Source organism: Anastrepha obliqua, chromosome 4 (genome assembly GCF_027943255.1).
Source record: "Anastrepha obliqua isolate idAnaObli1 chromosome 4, idAnaObli1_1.0, whole genome shotgun sequence".
In the NCBI taxonomy this organism is placed as follows: Eukaryota; Metazoa; Arthropoda; class Insecta; order Diptera; family Tephritidae; genus Anastrepha; species Anastrepha obliqua.
This window is the reverse complement of record NC_072895.1, coordinates 82,459,636-82,484,065: the sequence shown is the minus strand read 5'-3', so window position 1 is coordinate 82,484,065 and position 24,430 is coordinate 82,459,636. Positions and strand designations below refer to the sequence as shown.

At 36.1% G+C, this 24,430-nt stretch overlaps 1 protein-coding gene across 1 annotated transcript in view; it reads left to right on the top strand.

The window, feature by feature from the left end:
• LOC129244248 (hemicentin-1) overlaps positions 1–24,430 on the top strand; it is a 216,812-nt gene that overhangs the window by 167,875 nt on the left and 24,507 nt on the right. Inside the window, exons 17-18 of the mRNA XM_054881864.1 lie at positions 214–548; positions 12,260–12,538. Of these exons, the coding sequence (XP_054737839.1) occupies positions 214–548; positions 12,260–12,538 (614 nt within the window). The remainder of the gene's footprint in view (positions 1–213; positions 549–12,259; positions 12,539–24,430) is intronic.

Here is a 24,430-nt window from a genome sequence, read left to right as displayed (position 1 = left end):
AACAATAAATACTGCCATTGTACTAAAAGTGTATAGCTTGCATGTGGGTGTGATTAAGTGGCGGTGGTGTGTGTGTGTGTGGGTGTGTAAAATAGAAAATGTCGTTTGTGGCGATGCCAGCGATTGAACTCCCACTACATACAATTAATGCTCTTTTGTTTTGTTTCATTTGTGTGCCTGGCTGTGTGTGTGTGCGTGTGTGTGTGTGTTTAGATGGCCGCGACGATGATGAAGAGTGGACCACCAAGGGACATAATCGCGCTTATGCAACCGCAGCGCTGGCGGAGCAGAACGCCGTCATCACTTCGTCGTCGTATGATCACATAAACCCAACATATGCCGTTGTCGATAAGAAGTCAGCGGCGAATCATTTGCAACAATTGCAACAACAACAACAACAACAGCAGCATCAACAACAGCTACCACCGCCTTCCCACGGCCAGTATATTCACTATAATGCGCTGATACCTGTGAGCAAAATGGGTGGATATGCTCAACAACAACAACAACAACAACAACAACAGTCGATGCAGCAGCAACCAAACAAGGTAGGTGTGTGCATAGACACCAGCGTAATAAAGCTCAGTGTAAAATCAAACCAAATGCCAAACCAAACCAATTGAAGCCAAATAGGCCAGGCTATTATTAGTACCAAAGCGCTAATCCAGAGCCTAACAAAGGGCCTCATTTTCATCTACAATTCCAATCTGGCCAATATGGGCTCAAGCCAAGTTTATTTATGGTTATATGCAGCTTGCACGAGTGCCATCAGAAATTTATAGCCTCTGCGCATAAATGTTGCACATTATGTACCCGCATGCGGCACGCAACAAAACAATGCCACAACGAATGTGCCGGTTTGCACTGATTCGCTACTATTTGGCTGCGTTGTTCTATGCTTTCGGTGTCATTTGGAAAATTGATAATCCCAAACTTTTCACCGTTGTTGCTGGGTATAGCGCGCACTGCATGCATTTGCATATGTATGTGTAAATGGCCTTCTGCATTGTTAATACCAAAACTTTTCCAATACGAATACGGGCTCTTTGTGGCCGAAGTTGATATCTCGTTTATAATGGAGTGCCAGTTGGCATTTAAATTATAATCCAATAACTTTTTTTTTAATAATTAAGTGCATAAATAATTGCACCTTTCTGGCTGTATAATAATCTGATTGTAGGCACTGCGTAAAGGTAAAAGCAACACGTTCACTCTTGACAACTCCGTATAATGGATTGGGAACGAAGATTTGAAGAATCACTGGGATCGGAATTCAATGATTCTCCACAAGGTTCGCAGATTTTATTAGATTAGATTGTTTATGAGGTTTGCACTTCGACCTCATGGGCTTTTGTGCCCTCTACTGGGTCGGATTGAGCGTAAGTGCCTTTCCTCTGGCTACAGTTGGCCAAGATGTCTCAACTTTCTCCGCGCTATAGTCTCCTGGGATTGGTCGCAGAAACTACAAGGGTCCGTAGACCAAATCCCGATCACATGCAGATGACTCCGCAGTTTGAAGTGGCCTGTGGGGATGTCCGTGAGCATTCTCAGTTTGCCCTTGGGGAGGGTTATGCGTTTTTTAAGGCTCTTTTGGTTATACCCTCTCAGTAGGAGTAGCCTAATAGTCTCTTCCGGGTCCTTTTAAAAGCTAGGTCGCAACCTCTCTCGCCTAAGTGTCCGCTATTTCGTTTTCAGTTATACACCTGTGTCCTGGACCACAAATTAGCCGGATATGATTGTGCGTTCCTAGTAGATTAAGTTTCTCGATATACTCAAGGACTAACATGGCCCTCACGTTAAACAAAAAAAGCATTCGCACTCTCACAAGCGCCCTCACGGGTCCATTCACCATGCAACTAACACCAGCACCTGCAGATTTTGCTGCGAAGATGAGGAGTCTATAGAACATCTCATTATCGAATGTCCGGGGTTGACGCATAGAAGGAAAAGGTTTTTAAACAAGTTCATGCTTACAGATGAAGACCTCCAATCACCCCCTCAGAAGGAGCTGGTACAATTCATTTTTTTTTTTTTTTGTAAGTATTTTATTTGCAATCTATCTTAAAATAATGATATTCAGCAAATTAGGTCTTATTATCTAATAGCAGCGGTAGTATTTGCTAAAGGGCCATACCTTAACCCTTTACAACCATTAACCAACCAAGGACTAGTGAGGATTTGATCTCATAGGACGATTGGGCCTTGAATGCCGCCTGACTGCCACTCAGAATGGCAATTCGCTCTTTCCGGAAATTCCTGTCTTTGCACTTAGACTGATGGCATACAACTTCGCTTGGAAAATGCTGGGGCCATAAATTCCAGCGTCTATGCCTTCTGGGGCCACCATACCCGAATAGGTTGGTGCGTGACTACCATTTGGAATTCAGAGAGAATGTAGGTTCGAATCTCGGTGAAAGACCAAAATGGAGAAATGTTTCTAATAGCGGGCGCCCGTCCGCCAAATGTATTTCTGCCATGAAAAAGCTCCTCATAAAAAATATCTGGCTCCAACGCCGGTTTGAAGCTGTAGGTCGCTCCATTTGTGGAACAACATCAAGTCGCAAGCCACAAGCAGAAGGGGGAGCTCGGCCAAACACCCAAAAAATTCGCCCCAATTATATATATTTATATGCCTTCTGAGGTCTTCGAGCCATCTGTGGCCCAGTGCAGGGTACAGTTTCTTTTCAAGTGCAGATCTACTCCAGTTGAACTTTTTGTTTATTTAAATTTTGAACTTCTTTACGAATTTGATTACTTTAGTGATATCATCTCTGGGCAGCTCCGCATAGCTCCCGCCCTGAAATATGAATTTTTGTCAGAAATTGAATATATGCACGATTTTCGGTTTCAACAGGATAGCACGCCATGTCACACGGCTCATGCAACAATCGAACTTTTGCGTCTTAAGTTTGGCAATCGTGTTATTAGCCGTTTCGGCGTTGTCAATCAGCCAGTTTAGGCAACTGATTTGACTTGCTTTGCAGAGAGCCATGAAGCACCACTTTTGTGACAACAATCCATCAACTATTCAGGTTCTCTCGAGCAAGCCCTTCGGGAGTTATAGCCAGAAATCGTCACCTAGGTCTTGGGAAACTTTATTAACAGAATGCCCTACTGCGCAGCCAGTTGAGATGGTCACATGAATGAAATTACGTTCCATAAGAGTGAAAATATTTGCTCTTTCGAACAATTCAATAAAAAGCCGAAAAATTCATGTTTGTTAATGTTATTTTTAATTTTTCCAATGAAATCATTGGTCCATACAGACCATAATTCAAAATAATGATCATAACTCAAAATTTAATCAGCCGTAGAACTTATGGCAGTCGGTTACGATGACCTATGTGAAGAAATAAAGTTAAATTGACGAGTATTTCTCTAAAAGGTAGATTGACAAGAATGGCAAATAATGCGAGACTGCTGAGCAAGGTCTAAATATCTGCATTTTTGCGCATCACCGGCGCTTTAGGGACCAGCCCTAATAATAATAAGCGCTCGAGTTGCTAGTCTACTTGCCTGCTCTAAATCTGGTAGAAAAACATGTGGTCGCCGCTTCAGCACTTAAACTTAACAATATGGCGGTATGGAAGACCCGGCGTTTCGGCCACACTTCTATGCTACGTGATATGAGTACCTGTAATCAAGAAATCGACTACTATTTCCCTAAACCCGCTTTCTATAGGCTCTTCAAGACTGGCGTCCTGTCAAGAAAAGAATGGCAAACTCAAAGACTATAGAGAAGAATTCAAACGTGGGCGAACATCCGTCGTAGTTACCGGGGAAATCATTCAAAAAGTCCACGACTTGATTCTCGCTGATCGATGAACTTAGGAGGGCGAAGTAACAGAGGCCATAGATGTATCGACCAGAACGGCAATTCATATTTTACATGATAAGTTGGCGATGAAAAAATTGTCGGACCGATGGGGGTTCCGCGATTGCTCACGTTGGACAACAAGCAGATGCGGCTGTTAACTTCGAAGCAATGTTTGGAGCAATTTAAACGAGATTCGAAGGAATTTTTGCGTGACTGTTGATGAAACCAGGATTCATTATTACACACCAGAAACTAAGCAACAATCAAAACAATGGATTTCTCCCGGTGAATCTGCTCCAAAGAAGGCGAAGACAGTGCCATCGGCCGAAAAGGTCATGAGAACGATTTTTTCGGATGCACCGGCGTCATCCTGATACATTTTTTAGAAAAAGGAAGAATGGTCACTGGACAATACTACAGTAAGTTATTGGACCACTTTCACAAAAAATCGAAGAAGGCACGGCCGCATTTGGCGAAAAAGAAGGTGCTGTTTGACAGCGATAATGCACCAGCACATTAATTTGCAGTTGTCGCCGCCAAACTGCATCCCCCGTATTCACTTGATCTGGCTCTCTGCGATTTTTTCTTATTCCCTAACATGAAGAAATGAAAACGAGGAAGTCATCGCAGAGACGTATTTTGGAGAGTCCGACCAATTCTATGTTTTTGGAGGGATTAAAAAAGTGGCCGGAGCGTTGCAAGAAGTGTATCTTTCTAAAAGGGGCCTATGTTAAAAAATATTTTTTTTTTAATTGTGTCTTCATTTCTAACACGGGTACTTATTGAACCGCCCTCGTAAGATCAGGAGAATTGCTTATCCTCTTAAGAGAGAACATCTCGAGGATCGTGGCATATAGACACTCTTCTAGGCTAGTAATATTTTTGGGTGAATACTGCAGAAGTTGTAGAGGCGAGGAAGAGGCAGTAGAACACCCCCTCCGTAACTGTCCAGCCTTAGAAGAGCAAGGTTGTTAGGAAAATACCATTTAGGCTCTCTTTCGGAACAATCCGATGCTGGGATAAAACCTATTCTTCGCTTCATAAGAGCGTCTAACTGGTTCCATGATAAATAAATACTGAGGTTCCCCTGATACACAGTGGACCTACATGATCTACTCGGAATAAAATATTTTCTGCTGAGGCAGCAGAGCTTCGACTGATGAGAATTTAGTTTAAATTGTCCATCTTATCGCCAGTGGTTTTTTTGTATCCAAACATTAGAAAGGGGACCAGAAATGAATTGAATTGAATGAAATGAAACTACGATTATGGACGTAAGAGGCAATAACTATTGGAGAAGATGAGCAGCATTAGCGCTGATTTGCACGTTTTCATGTGATTTATTAAAAATTCCCGAAAAGCATACCAAATTCATTGACGCAAGTTGCTTCAAACCAACAAATTGCAAGTATTTCCACACTTATGTATGCCTGAGAGCGCACATACGAGCGTATGTATGTAGAGGTGAATATGCGAGTGTGTGCTTTCGTGTGCAATTTCTGTCGTCCAACAGGAAATGAGAAAACCGTCGGATGTCGTTGCCAGCTATGCGCAACGTTATGTGTTGCAAATGTCCGTCTCAAAAAGCAGTTACACTTGCTGTCGAATGTGCATGCCACACAACCACCGTGTGTTTATGTGCGCGCAAGTGTTGGTGTGGCACAGCTAAATGCATTTTCAATCACTTTGCAGCGCGCAACAGCAACAATGCAACGCCAGTAATGCGGCCAAAAGAACATTACCAGCATCATTGCGGCAACAGTTCGAGTGCTATTTAGGAGGGTGGTGGGGGTTGGTTTGGGATGCGTAAAAGCATTACCAATGTAGCCAACTATCGAAAGGCTCCCGAAGCGTGCATGCGCCATGGTTTGAATACTCTTGTTTATCGCGTTCATAATTTCCACGGTTAATGCTCGGCATTGTTCGCGCGGGAAGGATATTTCTCGCATAGTCCTATGCCATTTCCTTTTTCTCTAGCGATTGCTTGTTGTTGGATGGGCGCTAACACACTTAATATTGCATGGTGCGCTTTTGACAGCCTCAGCCAAAGTGACCTTTCAACGGTACTTCACTGTGGCGCAAAGTGTGAATTGTGAAGTATTTCGCTAGGTTGCAGTTGCGATCCATTCTCATTTAATTTTTTTCGTGTTACTGTTGATTTCGGAAAAACGACGTCCATGAATGTTAATGAACTGCTAAATTCAGTTTTGAATTTGGTGCATTCGATAAGAGCCGTAATTATGTAGCAACAGCAAAGGGACATGTCGCATAGTTCAATGCAATGAATATTTAAGTTTGGTGAAAATCTGCATGTGTATGCGTGGGTGTATGGCACATTAATTGCTTACCTTCGCCTGCGCTGTAGCCGCGACTGTCAACTATTTTAGGCACGTTTTGCTTGGCTCCCTTATGTAAAAGCGTTTGCTAGGACACGTTTTCCACTTTGACTTCCTTTTCTGCCACTTTCGTGATGGGAGTAAAGAGCGCACAGCTACGGAATCATCAGATATATCCATATTAATACCGCAAAGATACTAGCTTAGTAGAATTAATACACGGAACATCATTGCAACTAATTGAATGACTTCAACGAAAGTTGTGGGAGGAGTTCTATTTGATGTTAAATCAACGTTTGTTTCAGCGGAAGTTTTACTTGCTAATTTCAATTCTATTAGGGGAATTCTCTGTACCCTTGCGAAACTCTCCAATCCATGCCATGGTACCACAACAAAACGTGTGCCAGGAAATATCTGCAAATCAAAGGGTCTTTCAAAAGTGATGGCTACATGTCAGTAGCGAGTAATTCCTAGACTTTACCTTTGTTATGCCATCCTTGATAAAACAGATGTACAATTTTACACGATAAAACAACGCGTTAAAATTATTGAAACTTAATATGGAATGTTCGATCTTTAACACGTTGACTGCCAACTACGAGATAACTCGTAGTATGATTTCCCTTCCAGGAAGCCAACTACGAGTTTTCTCGTATTACCTAAAACTACCACTTATTGTGTAGCTACGAGTAAAACCATACTATGATAGTGTTAGTATCGATAAATGGCTTCTGGGAAAAGAAAAAAAAAATTGGGTTTGGCTTCCGCTAGCTTTTTTTTTATTAAAAAAAATTCATTCAATATAATGCAAAAATTCATTCAATATAATGGGAAAATTAACTCAAATACAAGAAATAAAGTACTATATTATTGTTTGTGGAAGTTTTTAAAACAATTTTCCACACAAATTGCTGGCTTTTCTGGACAGGCTGGACAGAAGTAATGCGTTTCTCGGCGTTTTTTTTCTTGGGTACATACACGACATGGCTTTGTCAGACGCTGTTTTTTTTCCGTTGGTGGTAGACACTCTAAATAATGGAGCTCTTTAGATCTATTTTTTTTTTTAAACTGGTTGAAAATCTCCAATCAACGCCAAGACGAATTCTTCTCTGAACTTTATCAGTTTTATTTTAGATGAAGTTACTTTTTGGTAAATTCTGTGAGCATTTTGTGTATATATCTCTATAATATAATATGAAGTGAAACCTTTTTGTGCCATCTAATAGTCTTTCTTAGAGATGAGTAGTACGAAATCATTTGATCTGATCGGTCAATGCCAGACATTCCATTATTGTAATCTCGAATTATATTCGGTTTCATAGAAATTCTTCCATTACGATTGGGCACCTCTACCATTTCAATAGCGTGCATGTTTGAAATGGAAAAGACTTCTCGTTTGTCTTTCCATTTGCATACAGTAACAGGACCATTTGTCTGCCAAAAACACTTCCCTCTTTTTAGTTTACGATCTACCACATCTTTGGGGTTTCCTTTTCTGTTACTTCGTAGGGTTCCACACACATAAGTTTTTCGTGTATATAACAGTTTTGTAAGACTAACTGAATTATAAAAATTATCCATGTAAAGCGCGTAGCCTTTATCGAGATAGTCCTCAACTAAATGTAAAACAACGTCAGCAGTGTGACCTACATTATGGGTAGTTTCCTCTGATTTTCCGCTGTAATTTTTTATTTTTATTACAAGACCGTCCGACTCACATAGTTCATATAGTTTGACACCATATTTGTGTTTTTTATTTTTTATGTATTGGCGGAAAAGCAATCTTCCCCGCCATAGCATCATGGATTCGTCAATACAAATATTTTTACTTGGTACATAGTTTTCACGCATAACATCTTTGAAATGATTTAGGATTGGTATCACCTTGTATAATCTGTCGGTAGATGGTTGTGAGTTATCAACCAAATGAAAAAACGAAGTATGAACTGGAATCGATTGCGGCTCATATGTGTGCTCCAAAAGTTTACATTATATAGCTTGTTTGTGTTACAGTAATGTTCTATTGTTGGAAAAGTACAAGGTCCCATTTGCAATAAAAGTGCAATAAAAACTTTCATCTCTGTAGCACTTACGTCTTGCCAATTTGATATCATTTTAGATTTTTTTATAGCATTTTGATTCCCATTTTCCAATGTTGCAATTTCTTGCGCAGCATATAAATTAGTTTGTTCTACCAGTAATGCAAGAAACTCATCCGAAAAAAATAAATCCACCAGCGTTTGTACTGTAAAATTTGATGTATCTAATTTCACACCAACATTTTCTTCGAAAAGAAATAATTCAGGATTGTGTTGAATTTCTGTCCACAAATCATCATTCTCATTTGACGTTGTTGCTTGAAAATCATCGTCATTATTATCAGATTCGGAGACGTCTTCAGGTTCGGAGATGACTTCATCTTCACTATCACTTGTATTCTCAGAAGGCTCAAAAATGTCGTTACTACCATCGCTGAAATCATCTTCTGAATCACTTAGATTTGCGTTGTACTCAATTCCACTTTGATTCAGTGACCTTTTCTTATCCATATTGGGTTCTTGATGATTATAACAGTAATTTTAGAGGATGTTTATAAATCTAAAAAGAAAGAAAATAAAAATAAAATTATGATAATTATAATAAATAATAATAATTATAAAACAAAATACTATAGAAAGCAAAAATTATGTTTTTTTAGGAAAAAAAGGATCTACCTACTACGAGATAATTCGTAGCGAGTTCTTTCCCAGAAGCCAACTACGAGATAACTCGTAGGTCTTTTTTCTCCTTTAAAAACATCATTTTTGATTTTCGATGATACCAATGATCTAGAAATAGAGGATTTAGTAATATAATGTGAAAAAATCAAAATGTCATTTTTGGCCAGTTTACTGAAAATGGCTTTGGCAGTCAACGTGTTAAGAAAAACATATCCAAAAATTCTTGATTTATTTGGCGGAAATGGAATGATGAAAAAATTTCAAGAAACTGATTCTGTCGGAAATAGAAAAAAGACTGGCGAGCCAAAAACTGAAACTAGACACTCTACTAAGAATATTGCTGCTATAGCGCAAAACGTTGCTGAACAAACTTCAACATCGACATCGCGACGTTATTAACAATTAGGTATTTATGAATTGGCTGTTTGACGGATTTTACCTGTAGACGTTTCCTGTAGAAATTCATCTGTGGAACGGAGTGGAATGAAACCAGCTTAGGCAGAATAGCGGGCGGGGTACCTCTTGAGGTGGTGTGCTATTGCCACTCCTATAGCTACTAGTGGTTAACGGGATACTAAAGAAATATAAAGGGAAAGCCATCAAGCTAATAGCATATGCGGATGACGTTGCCATAGGGCATAGTAACGAGGAAATGCTTCAGCATCAGCAGTAAAATAAAAAACAAATACGCTCAGATCGGCTCAGTAATGAGTCGCACCGAGCAACATAGGGCACCGTGCGGGTGGGCATTTTCAAAACACATAACTAATGAACTCCATCTGGTATCGCTATGAACCGAACAGGTCTATGCGTGACTGCAAGTCAGCCAGTTCAACCTAATTTGACAATTTCACACTTAATTGTTAAGAGCCGTATTCTGGATGAATCTAGTGAAACCTTAAAGAATCCGAATTTTTGCATGTTTTATTTTAAAACAAAATCTAGGCATACTACTGTGGGCAAAAAGTAAGGTGAATTGGGGTGTAAAATGAAAAATCTTTATTTATTCTTGTAAATCAATTTGATCCCCTTCAAAATAATCCCCTCTCGATGAAATACACTTATGCCAAAGATTTTTCCAATCCCCGAAACACGCCAAATAGTCCATTTCCGGTATAGCCATCAGCACCTTCTTCGATTCAGCTTTTATCTCCTCAATCGACTCGAAACGCATTCCCCGGAGGGGTCTCTTGAGTTTTGGGAATAGCCAGAAGTCACACGGAGCTAAATTAGGCGAATACGGTGGTTGCGGAACGATATGCGTGGAATTTTTGGCGAAATGGTCACGAAGAACGAGTGCAGTGAGAGACGGTGCATTATCGTGATGCAAAAACCAAGAGTTCTTGGCCCATAATTCTGGTCTTTTTAGACGAATTGCTTCACGTAAACGACGCATAACGCTCAAATAATATTCCTTATTAACAGTTTGGCCAGGTGGAAGGAATTCATAGTGCACCACACCCCAAAATCGAAAAAAGCTGTCTCATGACCTTTATTTTTGAACGACTTTGACGTGCTCTTTTCGGTCTGGCCTCGCCTTTAGCACGATATTCGTTTGATTTGTCGGTTGTTTCAGGGTCGTAAGCATAAACCCAAGTCTCATCTCCCGTAATGATGCATTTGAGCTTGTCCTGATAGTCTGAAAGTATTGCTTCACACACATCAACGCGACGACTTTTTTCCAAGAAATTGAGAGTTTTCGGTACCAAACGAGATTTGACTTTTCGTAGGCCCAAATGGTCATATCAGTAAGGTATTTAACAGTCAACCGACGATTTTTGAGCACTAACTCCTTCACCTTATTGACGTGTTGGTCATCTGTTGACGTCGATGGTCGTCCGGAGCGCTCCAAGTCATCAACACGTTCTCGACCCTCTTTGAAGTCTTTGTACCACTTATAAACATTTTTCTGCGACATGGTCGAATCACCAAATGCCTTCTGCAACATGCTAAACGTTTCCGCAGTCGAAATTTCATTCCGCAAACAAAATTTGATGGCACTTCTCTGCTCAATCAAATCAGACATTGTAAAAATCGAAAAATGCACTCTTGGTCGTTTGGTACACACAAGCGTAAATCTATTACTGATAATGACATTTACATGAAAGTTGGCCCAGATATTATTAACAGTGCTGCCAACTCATGAAAAAAGTAACTAGAGCGAAATTTTAATCCCGCGAAGTTTGACAAATAAATTCACTTTACTTTTTGCCCATGAATCATACAAATAAACCACTTTTCAGTAAAATTTGCAACAATGTACAAAATATATTACTGGATCACGACTTCAAATCTAACGATTTTCCACCTAAATTATCAAGTACGGTGGCGATTATAAGCCAATGGCAACTGGAAATCCTCGCAAGTTGGAGTACTGGGCTATTATTAAATTCTCCTTGCTAAAAACGGAAATATGCCAAAGGCAATAATCAAATACACTTCATAGATTCTTGAAGATTCTACGTTTTTCCTTAGATCTCGATATAAAAAAAAAAAAAATTTGTAACCATTTTTCCATGGTAAGATACATGTGAAGACAATCCCGGCCGTTTAATCCAGTTACGATAGTCACCCAATAAAATGTCCAAAAAGTCGAAAAATGAGTACTGGCCAATCGAAGAATTAAATAAGAAAATTTGGTGAGCTTCATTGTTTCAGAAAGGTCTATGTTTTAAGAGAAAAAGAAAGAAAAGAGTTTATGAAGAAGTGCGATCGGTTGGGAGTCTTTAAATGTTTAGAACCTGTGGCCTTGGAGACTCAGACATTTTAAGATTTCTTCAAAAATATTCGGCGCGTATAAAATGGATGGTTTCGTCTGACTCTTTTCGTAGTTTATAAATAAGGCTTTCCGGTCTTGGTAGATTAGTACACAATGAAAGAAAATTACTTAGACATACAAACAGACTCTCTTCTTTATAAATGCGATTTTTTAACTCGTCTCAATGCCACCATTTTTTCAAAACTATTTTTCTTTTATTGGGACAATTAATTCAAAATAAACACGATAAGCCTGAATTTTCGTATTTTTTCTTTCGACACTAAGCCAATATCTGGAGTCCGATACTTTTCGGTCCATTAAAGTTATGGATCTGTCGTGTGGGCAACGCGAATTTTCTTGTATTCTTATCACTAAATTAGCTCAGAAGCGACAAGATCGCAATAACTTTTGTATTTAAACTTATATACATACAAGAATATATTTTTGTAAGTTCAGAACTCTTTTATTAAATAAACTTATTTCGTTTTACTTGTGCTTTACCATTGAAAATTTTGAAGCAATAAATTTCTTTTCAAGATTCACTTTCATTCAGATGTACTCTCATAATTTTCAAATTAATTTCACTTAAAAATTTATTCTCATTTTGTTTTCTCCAATATTTTCACAGACTGACTTAACCTACGCCGAATTAGCTGGCTCGGCTAGCGGTGCACGCATGGCGCCTTACTGCAGTGCCACCCTAGGACGTCCACGACAAACGGAACTGAAGCGAGCCGAACCGAACATCTATTCACAGGTAATAAAAATGATGGACGATGATAGTCCGACCGAAGAAATTGGCATACAATGGCCGATAGCCACCAGAACAACAACAGCTCATCCATTAGTGCAAGCAGCGGCAGCAACAACAACGGCAGTGGCTTATGTGGCCGGACGTTCGACTCGGGTGTGAATGATAAAACCGATAAGGATATAAAACAATAAGCAGCATGAGTATATATTCAGATATATATATATATTTATATGTATGTATGTATTTGTATGTTTAGTGAAATATTTCAAATTAATAGCTAGAAAAATGGGGCAAAGACAACTAATACTTTAGGTCAAGTGAAAATGATTTAAATTGAATCTGAAGCAATAAAAATGGGTTTATGATTGTGAACAGTGTGAACTGTTTTTAAGGAAAATGTGGGCTGACGCATTGGGGAAAATCGGTTGAAGAAGCTAGATACGCGTTAGTTCCATTAATTCTCTAATCAGTGTCAGTTTTAGAAAGAGTATATTGAGTTACTAGTTTCACATGCAGGGATCCTGAATATAATAAATCAGCCTCGAACTTTTCTGTCTTCAATAAACATGATTTTGGAGTAAGTATCGTAGCATAAATTGGAGCCTGCAAATTTACTTCCTACTACCCCGTTATCTGAATGTAAAAATGGCTTTCAAGGCCTCAATTTGAGTATAATTCAAAGCCTTTCGGGCAGGAATGGATGAAGATCAGCACCGAGCATGACAGTGCATGATGTTGCACAATGCACGCCGATTGGCTTTGGAATTACGCATATAATTTTCTAGAGCTAATACCACAGCACGCAGGCATAGCTGATAATGGGTCTACTAATGCAGGCGAAGATGAACATATTTGGAATATATTTCAAGCATTTTAACGCTTATTACTTTACAGAATGAAATAGGTAGGCAATTATGTGATAGCTGCGTTCAAAGTAGTCTTATAAGTAGCCACATTTAGCCCCAATGGGCTCATTCTGATATGCATTGAGAGGCACATTTTCATATAAAACCCTTTTTTAGTTTAATAAGCTTTTTTTTTACTTTAATAAACTCTTAATATCTGATGCCTTGCTTGTATTTCCTTAAAATTTACATTTAAGTGTTCCTTCTTAAACTTAAGGGCAAATGAAAGTATTACATTTTTCACTTTTAGTGAAGAGAGCAGAATTAGTCCACCCACTCAACGAATATATTGATAAGACTAGCAGATAACCTACACGCAAATATCTACTCTCAACTATAACGGCGGAAGGCATCCGTTTAACATAAGAGCAAATTTCGTTCGCTGTTCGACAACAGAAAATCAACAGTGAAATGTTAAAAACAAATGAAGTATCTTTAATGCTCCAATAGACTTAACAGTTGTGTTAAAGTAACAGCAGGTGGTAGCTGCCTAATAATTAAATAAACAAATGAGTTAAGAAGCAGTGAAATTGCAACAATAAAAATTGGAGTATTCACAAAGAAAGTGTTCAATTATATTAATGCCTTCGAGTAAGAGACGTATTTTGTCCTTATGGAATCTTTTTTTTTATTATGGATTTGATGTTATTTCTTAATTTACAAGTACGAAAGAAAAATCGTTTTCTATGGCAGAAATAAACTCGGAGGTTTGGCATTGCCTATCGATGAACGACCTCTGTTAGAACTATTATTTTTATTATTTAATGCTTTATATCTATAATAGAAATCGAATATGGAATCAATTGAAATGTAGTCACGCAAAAATTCACTTAAAATCAGAGTCAAATTGAATGTATATATTAAAAAAACAAATACAGGGTTGGCCATATTAAACTGACCCATGTGATTATTAAAAAAATATGGGAAAAGAAAAATTTTTTTGTGTTTCATTGTGAAAAACATTTAATTTAGTTCAAGGAGATTCGTTTACATCACTTTTTGAATATGATATCGCGCAAGTGGTCGCCCTTAGCTCGTATAGCGTAATGTGCCCGTTTTTCGGCGTTTTCCATAGTTTTGGCCAGCGTCTCGGCCGATATGGCGGCTATTTCCCGTCGGATATTGGCCTTAAGTGCGCCTAGTGTCTTTGGCTTGTTGACGTAAACCTTAGATTTCAAATTACAGTAAAAAGTTATAGGGTTACTCAATGGGTCAGTTTAATATGGCCAACCCTGTATATACATTAGGGCGGGTCGATTTAAAAATCGCTCATTGCTCTGTGAAAATCGTATTCTAGGGATCAAAATAAGAAACTTTGCCGAAGGAACCATACCTCTAAAACGAATTCTAATGACCCCCAATTTGGGTCGAACGAAAAATCCCATCATTTAGAGTGCTCCAATCGAGTCCGAATGTATGACCGACCCCCACTAACTTTGGACGGCCGATCCACCCATGCCAGTGGCACACACCCTGGAACTCCCCTGGGGGGTTCCCCATTCAATCATTTCAAAATATCACCATTTTTGGCCTTTACATGAGAAAAGAAACTAAAAAGTTCGATCCAAATTGGGGGACATCAGAATTCGTTTTAGAGGTATGGTTCCTTCGGCAAAGTTTCTTATTTTAATCCCTAGAATATGCTTATCACAGAGCAATGGGCGATTTTTTTGCCTCCCCACAAAATACACTAAAAGTTCGACCCAAATTGGGGTCATCAAAATTCGTTTTAGAGGTATGGTTCCTTCGGCAAAGTTTCTTATTTTGATCCCTAGAATATGATTTTCACAGGGCAATGGGCGATTTTTATGCCTCCCCACTAATCGACCCGGCCTAATATACATATATGGGTGGTTGTAAATTAAAAGCACATTTTTTTCCGTAGCCCTTTAACTTAAAATATTTTTTTGTTTTTTGCCTTAAATCTTAAAAAATGCTTTTATTTTTACAAAAATGTTTAGAAATTCCGTTTCGTATAGTGTGAATTTTCTAGTAGCAGCCACCCAATTTATATTTTAAATTTTTAACTGCAAAATAGTTTTATTTAATCTTAAAGAAATATATTGGTTTCTTACAAAAATTGTATAAATACTGTTTTTTATAGTTATTTTAATCTGTAGTTTCACCTTTAAAAACATTTTATTTTTGCCTAAAAAAAAATGCTTCTATTTTTACATTAAATATACGTTTTCGTTTTTGTGTTGCAAATAGTGTTTTTTTTTAACTTTCCATAGTTCAAATTGCTAATAGCGGTGAAACAATTTTTTTTTATTCTTACTTTCAAAGCAATTTCTACTTTTAACTTAAAACAAAATCTTGTTTTTTACAAATACTGTTTTTTTACCAACATTAACAAATAATTTTTTTTATAGCTATTATTATTGTATTTATACTTTGTATTTTGACCTTGAAAAATACTTTTATCTTTATCTTAAAAAATGCTTCTATTTTTACTTTAAAAATATTTTTTTGGTTTTTTGGAAAAATATTATATAAATATTTTGTGAACTTTGCGTAGTTTAAATTTTCTAGTAGCTTTGAAGTTATTTTGATTTTTAATTTTTACCTGTTTGCCTTAAAAAAATATTTTTTATATTTTTATCTTTTACGAAAAATGTTTACCTGTCGCATCGCCATTGTTTAACAAGCTTTAAGTTTACCCGTTTCATTTACAGTACTCTTCAATGAGGTTTAGCAGGTATATCTTCAGAAGGCGTCGCATGCCACATAATACACAACAAGAAGAGAAAAAAAACTTAGCACTCCTAATGATTATGATAACTTTGCTATATGTTTCCATTTGTTCTGGGCAAAGAGCTTTGAAATTACAAAACTTAATAGAAGTCACGCGCCACCGCATAATGACCTCCTTTGAGTATACAGTGTATTTCAGAAATTTCCAATTCTCTTTTGTCAATTCAATTTTTTTGCCATCCATCTAAATATAAAGAAGATTTCTACAAAAAAAAAAATCCATGTCTGAGTCAGACCACAAACCCTTTTCGCAATTTATGTCTCCCCTTCCGCGCGTGCTTGAACACTTTGCTATACAACGGAAGCTACCATTGAATTTGATGGCGATGATATCCTGATCAATTGCAGCAAAAATAAAATTGATTGCATATAAATTTCGTGCGAAATTGTGATTGGCTGGATATCTGCAACTAACATAAAATCGTAAAAACACAGATAGTCACTTTTGCGCACACACGTAAATATAGATATAGGTATATGTATGTTTGTAGTGTATGGTAGTTGGTCGGTATACCCCTGTCAGAGTGAGACGGCACCAGCAACTATCCACGTACCCATATAATTTATCTTCATTTCCGTATAAACTCGTTGTATTCCATTCCACTTTTGCGTAAATTTATTACATTTTCAATAACAGAAAGTGGTGAGGGAGGAACAACCCTGTAGGGAAAATATAAACCAGCAAAAGTAATTTCTATTTTATGTCCTGTGGGAAAATGAAGTACTAAAACTTATATAAAATCTATATCCTGTAGGGAAAACATGAAATATAGAAGCTGTTTTGTTTTGAATTGCTGCTTTTTCTATAAACTCATGCAGTAGTAGATAAAATATCCAATATTGGCGCTTAAAGAATTTTAAAGTTTCGTATCATTTATTGACCAGTTAATAATTTGGCGAAAAAATTTTAAATATTTTCCATTATTTCGATATAAAAAACTACAAAATATTTTCCATTTTAATGTATTTTTTTAATATATTTTATTTTTTATTATTAATTTTTTGTATCTATTTTGAATATTTTTTTTTATAAATTAGCTTCCTTATGCACTTCTCTTAACCCGGAGTTTTTCATCTGCAGCGAGCCCCCGTAAAATTGGCTGCTTGAAACTTTTTCGAAACATTTGAATCTAACTGCCTTTTTAACGATCTTTCATTATACTCATTTGAAAATCGGTCAAAAATGGGCATTTAAGGGGGGACCCTCATTTAGACGGTCGAAAAATGCATCATTTTTGGGAATTTTTTTCTCAGGTAAAATAACTTCAAACGTTTTGTAATTCATAAAGTACTTTAATAAATGTCTTGACTGTCTACAAAAATTTTCGGAGAAGAAAAAAACATTTTAAGTATGGAAATATACACCTCGTCCATGGCACCTCATTCTATCTGTGTACATTCTAGCGCTCTGAATTTTTTTCTGAAATAAAAAAACCAAATTTTTTTTAAAACTTTAGGATAATACCTTCGATGTGACATTTTGATTTAAAAAAAAATGTCGAAATTGATATTTTTTACCCAGTTTTATGTTAAAAGTGATTTTTCATGCATAAAAATTGACTTTAAAATTACAAAAAATATGAAAATCTTTTTTTTAAAAAAAACACTTAATGTCACATTGAAAACAATTTAATTATCTTTAAAATGAGCTATTGTAAAGCCTGATTGGTTCAATACAGCGTTCTCAATTGTGTACACAAAATCGAAAAATGATGTTTCGAGAAAAACGCGTTTAAAGTTTTGGATACAGGCGATCAGGCCACCCGTCGCGTCCTGTTAAAAATTTTGTCACTCCTTCAAAAATACACATATCGACTTGAAATTTTGAAAGTATATTCTTAAATAGTTGTAGAATAGATTAAAATTATTTCCAAAAAATCGATTTTTTTGACCCGATAAATGAGGGTCCCCCCTTAAGTAGCAGTTAGAGGTCTAAAATATATTACAAAAAAAATGTCCGCTAAGTTCTACTGCAGAAGTTTGAGGACAGAAATTTACACTTTCGCTCAAAATCTAAAAGCTTCAACCCTACGTAAAAGAAACTCAAACCCTCTGTATTCGTAATGGCTAAGTAGATTCTGAAGATATTCTCTTTAATAATTCTTAGTGTTTTTCGTGCTGCCTAACTACTGCGATAGTGCTATTGTTTTAATTAGGAATAATTTTTCTTGAACCCCTATTACCTCGCGAAGCTTTTAAAAAAATAAATATAAAAAAAATGAGAAGCAATGAGCCACTGATAACGCAATTCACAATGAAAGTGAGTTTTGTCAACTATCAAGAGTGAGGAAGTTAGGTAAACAATTTCTTATCTCAAAATACTATAAAGAAGTACCGCCAGTAATGAATGATTGGCTCTCAATTAACCAGAGGCTGGACACTGTTCATTTTTTCGAGTATTGATCTTCGGCTGAACCACTGTGCGTTAGAGGGCAAGAGTTAATTTTAAAAAATCAAAATGTAAAAACAGAAAACTCATATTTTATTCATATTTTTTTTACTTTTTGAATTGATCCGCCGATTTGACCGAAATGTCGATATGGTTTAAATATCACTATAATGCTTTGAGAATTAGTTTAAAAACTTACAACACCATGCACAGCCCAGTGTTGTTGAAGATTGATTCTAATTGAGGTCGAAATACCGAAAAATAAATAGAAAAAATAATAGCAGTAATTTATTTGTTGTTTTATTTTAAATAGGGCTTTGAGCTTACATAATACAAATACGAAAGCTAAATATTTGCAGACCATTGGAACAGTTTAAATCATGATAATATAACGATTTAAAAAAACCTTTTTATTTACCAAAATATTTTTATTTTTCTCCTTTTTTAACTAAAAACAAAATTGTTCTTCACAAACATTTTTTACTGATATTTTTTTCAACCTTTCATAATTTGAATTTTATAATGGCGGTCACATTATTTTTTTATTTTTACCTTAAAAATAATTTTATCTTTTTTATTTATTATTATTTATTTAATTTAATTTTTTTTAATTTTTATTTTTTTGTCTTAAATCTAAAAATAATACTTTTATCTTTTACAAAAATTCGTATAAATATCTCTCTTTTTCTAGTTTGAATTTTCTAATAACGGCCTATTTTTAGTTTTACCTTCAAAACAATTTAATTTTTATCTTAATGAAATATGTTGGTTTTTTACAACAATTAAAAAAGAAGTTTTTTTCATAATTTGAATTTTCTAAAGTGGTCGCGCTATTTTTATTTTTTATTTTTACTCTTAAAATAATTTTATTTTCATCTTAAAAAATATATTTTGGCTTATTATCTTCAAAATAATTTTATTTTTCTCTTAAAAATATATTTTGGTTATTTACAAAAGATTTTTATAATTTTTTTTTCTATAGTTTGAATTTTCAAATAGCGCTAGTTTTGATTTTTTTCTTTTACTTTTAAAATAGTTTTCTTTTCAATTTAAAAAATAATTTTGGTTCTTTACAAATCTTTTTTATAACATTTTTTTTCCATAGTTTCAATATTCTAATAGCAGCCGCACTATTTATACTTTTTATTTTTATCTTCACAAATATTTTCATTGTTAACTTAAAAAATGTTTGTATTTTTGCTATAGAACAATATTTTCTTTTTTACGAAAATTTTTTTAAAACTATTTTTTTTCAACTTTCCATAATTTTAGTTTTCTAATAGCGGTGAATTTATTTTTATTTTTCAGTTTTACTTACTTCATTGTTAGTTAAGTTATACTTTTTGCTTGAGATATTTTAAATATTTTTATCAAAAAATTTGAAGCATTTACAAGCTGTACAAAAAATTGTTACAAACTCGAGCGAATTCTCGCCATGAACTAGCTGACTTAGAGTACGCAAAAAACTGAAAATCTCCTTATTTGTAAAGCAGCACCTAGAAAAAAACCGGACTTTGTAGCTCTGTTAAAAACTTAATAAAGGTTACACGATTACTTAGCTACATAAATATAAATACATAGTACCTATATCAAGCTGGTGTTCCTTTTTTAAATTAAAATTAAATTGTTATTATGAATCTAAATTGCTTCTTTATTGTCATAGGGGTGTTGTAAATAGGTAATAAGTATTTCCACACATCCTCCATTTGTCAATTCTTTCGATGAAATTGTTGATCACATTTTCCTCACTGTAAAATCGACTCCTTATAAAGTCATATTTTGTTAAAAGGCTGCTATTATGCTCAAGGAGCACATCCACAAGTTCAAGTGGTCCAGAAGCTCTGTCCTCGGTTCCCGCAACCTCCCTTAGCTAAACAAATTTAGACATAGTTGTGGTATTTCATAGCGAATGCTATTTTTCAAAGCTTCAACTCTTTTTGATTTGTTCTCATAATTTCCATCTTTGAGATGTCATAGTCATTAAATTGGGCGACCTTAACAGTTAAAATATTCTATAGTATTCGTTTAAATATTTTTCGTGGAAATTTTATTTAACAATTTTTCGCACTTAGATGCTTCATTGTTTTGTGGAAACCACTTATTATCAATAATCATAAACCAAAACAAAAGTTGTTACAAATTCTAATAACTCAATCAAAGCAAATTTTCAGCTGCATGGCCCAATGACACCACCCAATTCCAATGTGGATTTTGTGGATTTTCTAATGCCAAAATGTGACCAGTTGATAATAGATTTAATTTATAGATTTATTATTGTAATGCAGCTATCGAGCTAATCAAACCTAATTTAGTATATTGCATGTTTTCTGCTTAACATCAGTCAAAAGAGATGCCTTTGAACTATGGCACAGCTGTCAAAATAGAACACTGCTAAAAACGAAGCACCGGGAAAGAAATAATAGCCAAATATGTAAATAATTAGAATAGTACAATGATTTGTACCCTCTCAACTTCGTCGAATAAGTGTTTTATATCGTTCGCTTGCGTATATCGAATGCCGATGCTAGACTTTTGGAAATTTTCTACGTACTCTAAATACTTTCCTTTCATCTGCACAGACATTTTTCTTGAGAAGCAACAGTTCAGAAGAAACTTAATCAGAAGAATTTGCAAAGTATTTGGCAGGGAAAAATTCTATTTCTAGTTACAGAGTTGGTCACAAGTGACAATTGATGATATGCTGAACGATTATGAACGGTTACACCCAACCCATTCAGCTAAGGCGGCCACCCGAATACTGTACGCAAAATGCCCTAACATAATTATGGATAAAGTTCTTCGTTAGAAAATCCTTTGGAATTGAGGAGTTAGATGCCGTATGACACTTCCGCATTCTGGAAATTTCTCCTGACGTAACTTTGTTATTCTTGTTGTTGTATATACAGGGCCATCGAGGTAAATACGGAAAACATTTCGAAAGCTCTGGAGCAGTAGCGTTAAGTCTAAAACCGCAGATAAAGGGACATATTTTTAGTATATTGTTTCCTGATTGACATTGGAGTGCCGGAGTAAGTGGGACTGAAGAGCTGCGATACTAGAGTCACTTCGCGCCGGAAAAAGCCCTAAAGAGATAATTGAGTGGTTTGGCTACAAAAAAATGCAAGTTTACGAAATTGCAAAAGTTTTTCGTGAAGCCGACTGCAAAGATGATGTCTTTTCTGATCGAGAATGTCTTTCTGATCCAGAATAACCTACCCTACCACTGGTCACCAGATTTTTGGCCACCTTCAAGCCCAGACTGCAATCCTCTTGATTATTACGTGTGGGGCACAGTTGAAGCAAAAGTTAACGCGAAGCCTCATAACACTAAGAACGCTCTGAAGACAACCATCGAGGAAGTGATGACCACAATGGACAAAGAGGCAATTCTGCTTATTGACGAATCCACTGAGGTGAAAATGTGCTTCATCACTGAAGATGATTATCTTCACGAAGTGCGCGATATGTATTTGGATTTGAACGCCCGTTTTCATAATAAGCTTGAATAACTTCAACGCGTTGCTCGATTGTGTATCTTTCCATGGTTCACATTGAGTTAGTTTGAAATTGAAAAATGTCAAATGAAATGCAGAAAAAACTTGACGTTTAGGTGTGGTTTTCATTGGATATCGGCCCTTAAAATTTAACCACCCTTTATATTGGCAGACTTAAGTTTTCAAAAAACTCCACAGAAAGTAGTCTGGTGCAGTTAGATCGCATGATCTAAGTGGCCAGTTACTGTGACCGTTTCGCGAAGTTAATCGACCGGGAAACTTAGATCTCAGTAGTGCAAAGTTTTCCCGTATTGTTTGACTTGTGGTTCCGTCCTGTTGAAAATAAAGCTCGTCTGTGCATAAGTATATTCATTCAGGCTCAGACCGCAAAAACTGTTCAATCAGTGCCCATTGATAGTAGCAGCTCTTTAATTTTCATCTTCGAAGAAAAACGGGTAAATTATTCCAACAGCCAAAAAACCCCACCAAACAGTACATTTTAGTGGATGTAATGATTTTTCTGAAATTACACGAGGGATGCGGCAATTTTGTTTGTTCACAAATCCATTTAGTGAAATGAGCTTCGTCATTAGAGATGATTTTGCGTGAAAAGTCAACAACAGGTTCCATCCAATTCACGAAATTTTTTATGTAAAATCTGCCAAACAATCGACTCATGTGCGCCTAATTGTCGAAAACGTCGAGATATGGGTGTTGAAGGTTATTCAACAATACTTTGCGGTACAATAGCAATATTGTACACAGAATGTCCAGTTTTCGATCGGTCAGCCTTTTTTCTATCCCCGACAGAACGAGTTTCAATCGATCTTTAGCTCTTGAGCGACGCTACGACTACCAACACCCTGCTCAACTTCGATTACTTCTGTAATTTTATCGATGTTTTCTTTAACCTCAAAAATGTCTTAACGGAATCGACTAAACCGAGCTGCCACAGCATCGGCACCATAAACACCATTCACAATTTCAGCGACCTGGCTTGCCTTTTCCCCTTTATCAAAGGGAAACTGTAAAATGTACCGAATTTTCTCTATGTTGACTTCTATTGTTAGCACCCGGTAACTCAGAACTCAATGGAACAAACAAAACAGCAAGAGAATTTTTTTAGTGTGAAATGGCGCCTTGAAAGCGAGCATAAACTTTATATTGTTTGATCGATAGTTTACGAGATATCGATCACTAAAATCCTTCTTACCGAGAAAATAATGGATTTTTTGTTTTCTCCCAAACTAATATTATATCAATCAAAATTTGAACAAAATTAAAAAAAATTTCAACCAATTCCACCTATTCAGAATTTTTAGAAAGATTTGGGGTACGCAGTTTTGCACGCCATTAACTTTTAGTGTAATAATGTGCCAGTTTAAAGTGGCTGAAGAATTGCGCTGATTTTTGAAAAATTTTTTTTTGTTTGATGGCGTTTTATACATTTTTTCCCCTGTAATAAAAGCCCAAAATTTATGTTTATGTGGAGAAAATGCAGAAGGCTGCTGGTAAAAAATTACCAGAAACCAATGTGATGTTTGAGCCACTTCAAACTTGCCCTTTATTGTAAGAAAATTCTATGGGCTATAAAATTGCCTGTTCGGAATATTTTTCAAAGGTTTGAAATTTTGATGAAAATATAATTTTTGTTTGTTTTACAAAATTTGAAACGTAAGTTATATGGTTTTTATTATAGTACAAACTATATTTTTATAAAAAAATTAACAAATAATTAAGTAAAATCTGGCATTGGAAAAAATGGCTTAAATTAAAAGTTCTACACACTCCAGCATTGGTGATGTACGTTTTGATGTTATTCCACAAATGGAAGGACTTTAAGTTTTAAGCCAACTCCGAGTGGGAAATGTTTTTTTATGAGAAGCTTTTTCATAACAGAAATAGACTTTTAGGCTATTTTGAAAGAACTTTTTCTATTATTTAGTATTTTGGGGCCGGGGTTTCGAACCTCCGCACTTCCAAATGGTAGCCAGACACCAACCCATTCGGCTGCCTAGACGTCGCATTTCTTCACTTTTAAATAACCCATTAACCTTAAAAAAATTACAATTGACGGGCTCAAACCAGCCACGGTTCCACAATCACTAAATGCGCTGGAGTTCTCAACTAGATTTCCCTGCAGGATGCTTTCATACACACACACACACATACTCTCATGCATGCATACGTACAAATAACATGAAGTAAATAAAATTTATAATCTGCCGCCTATGGCGCATTGCATTTAACCCTTGCATTGCCTGTGCTGAGTGTCTCAGCGGTACGCAATCGACTTGATCAGGACCACCACCTCAGTCAAATGTAGGTTAGCTGCAGAAGTCAAGTTTATTTATTTACCGAACATGGCATTTGAAAGTTTAAGCCCTTAAGCTAAAAATTTATTATTATCTATTGCATTACAAGCACACCCACCAGCGCTGAGTGTCGACAAAGCGCAATAAACAAGCGCTTAAGGAGGAAGAAGAGAAGAAGAAGAAGGGGA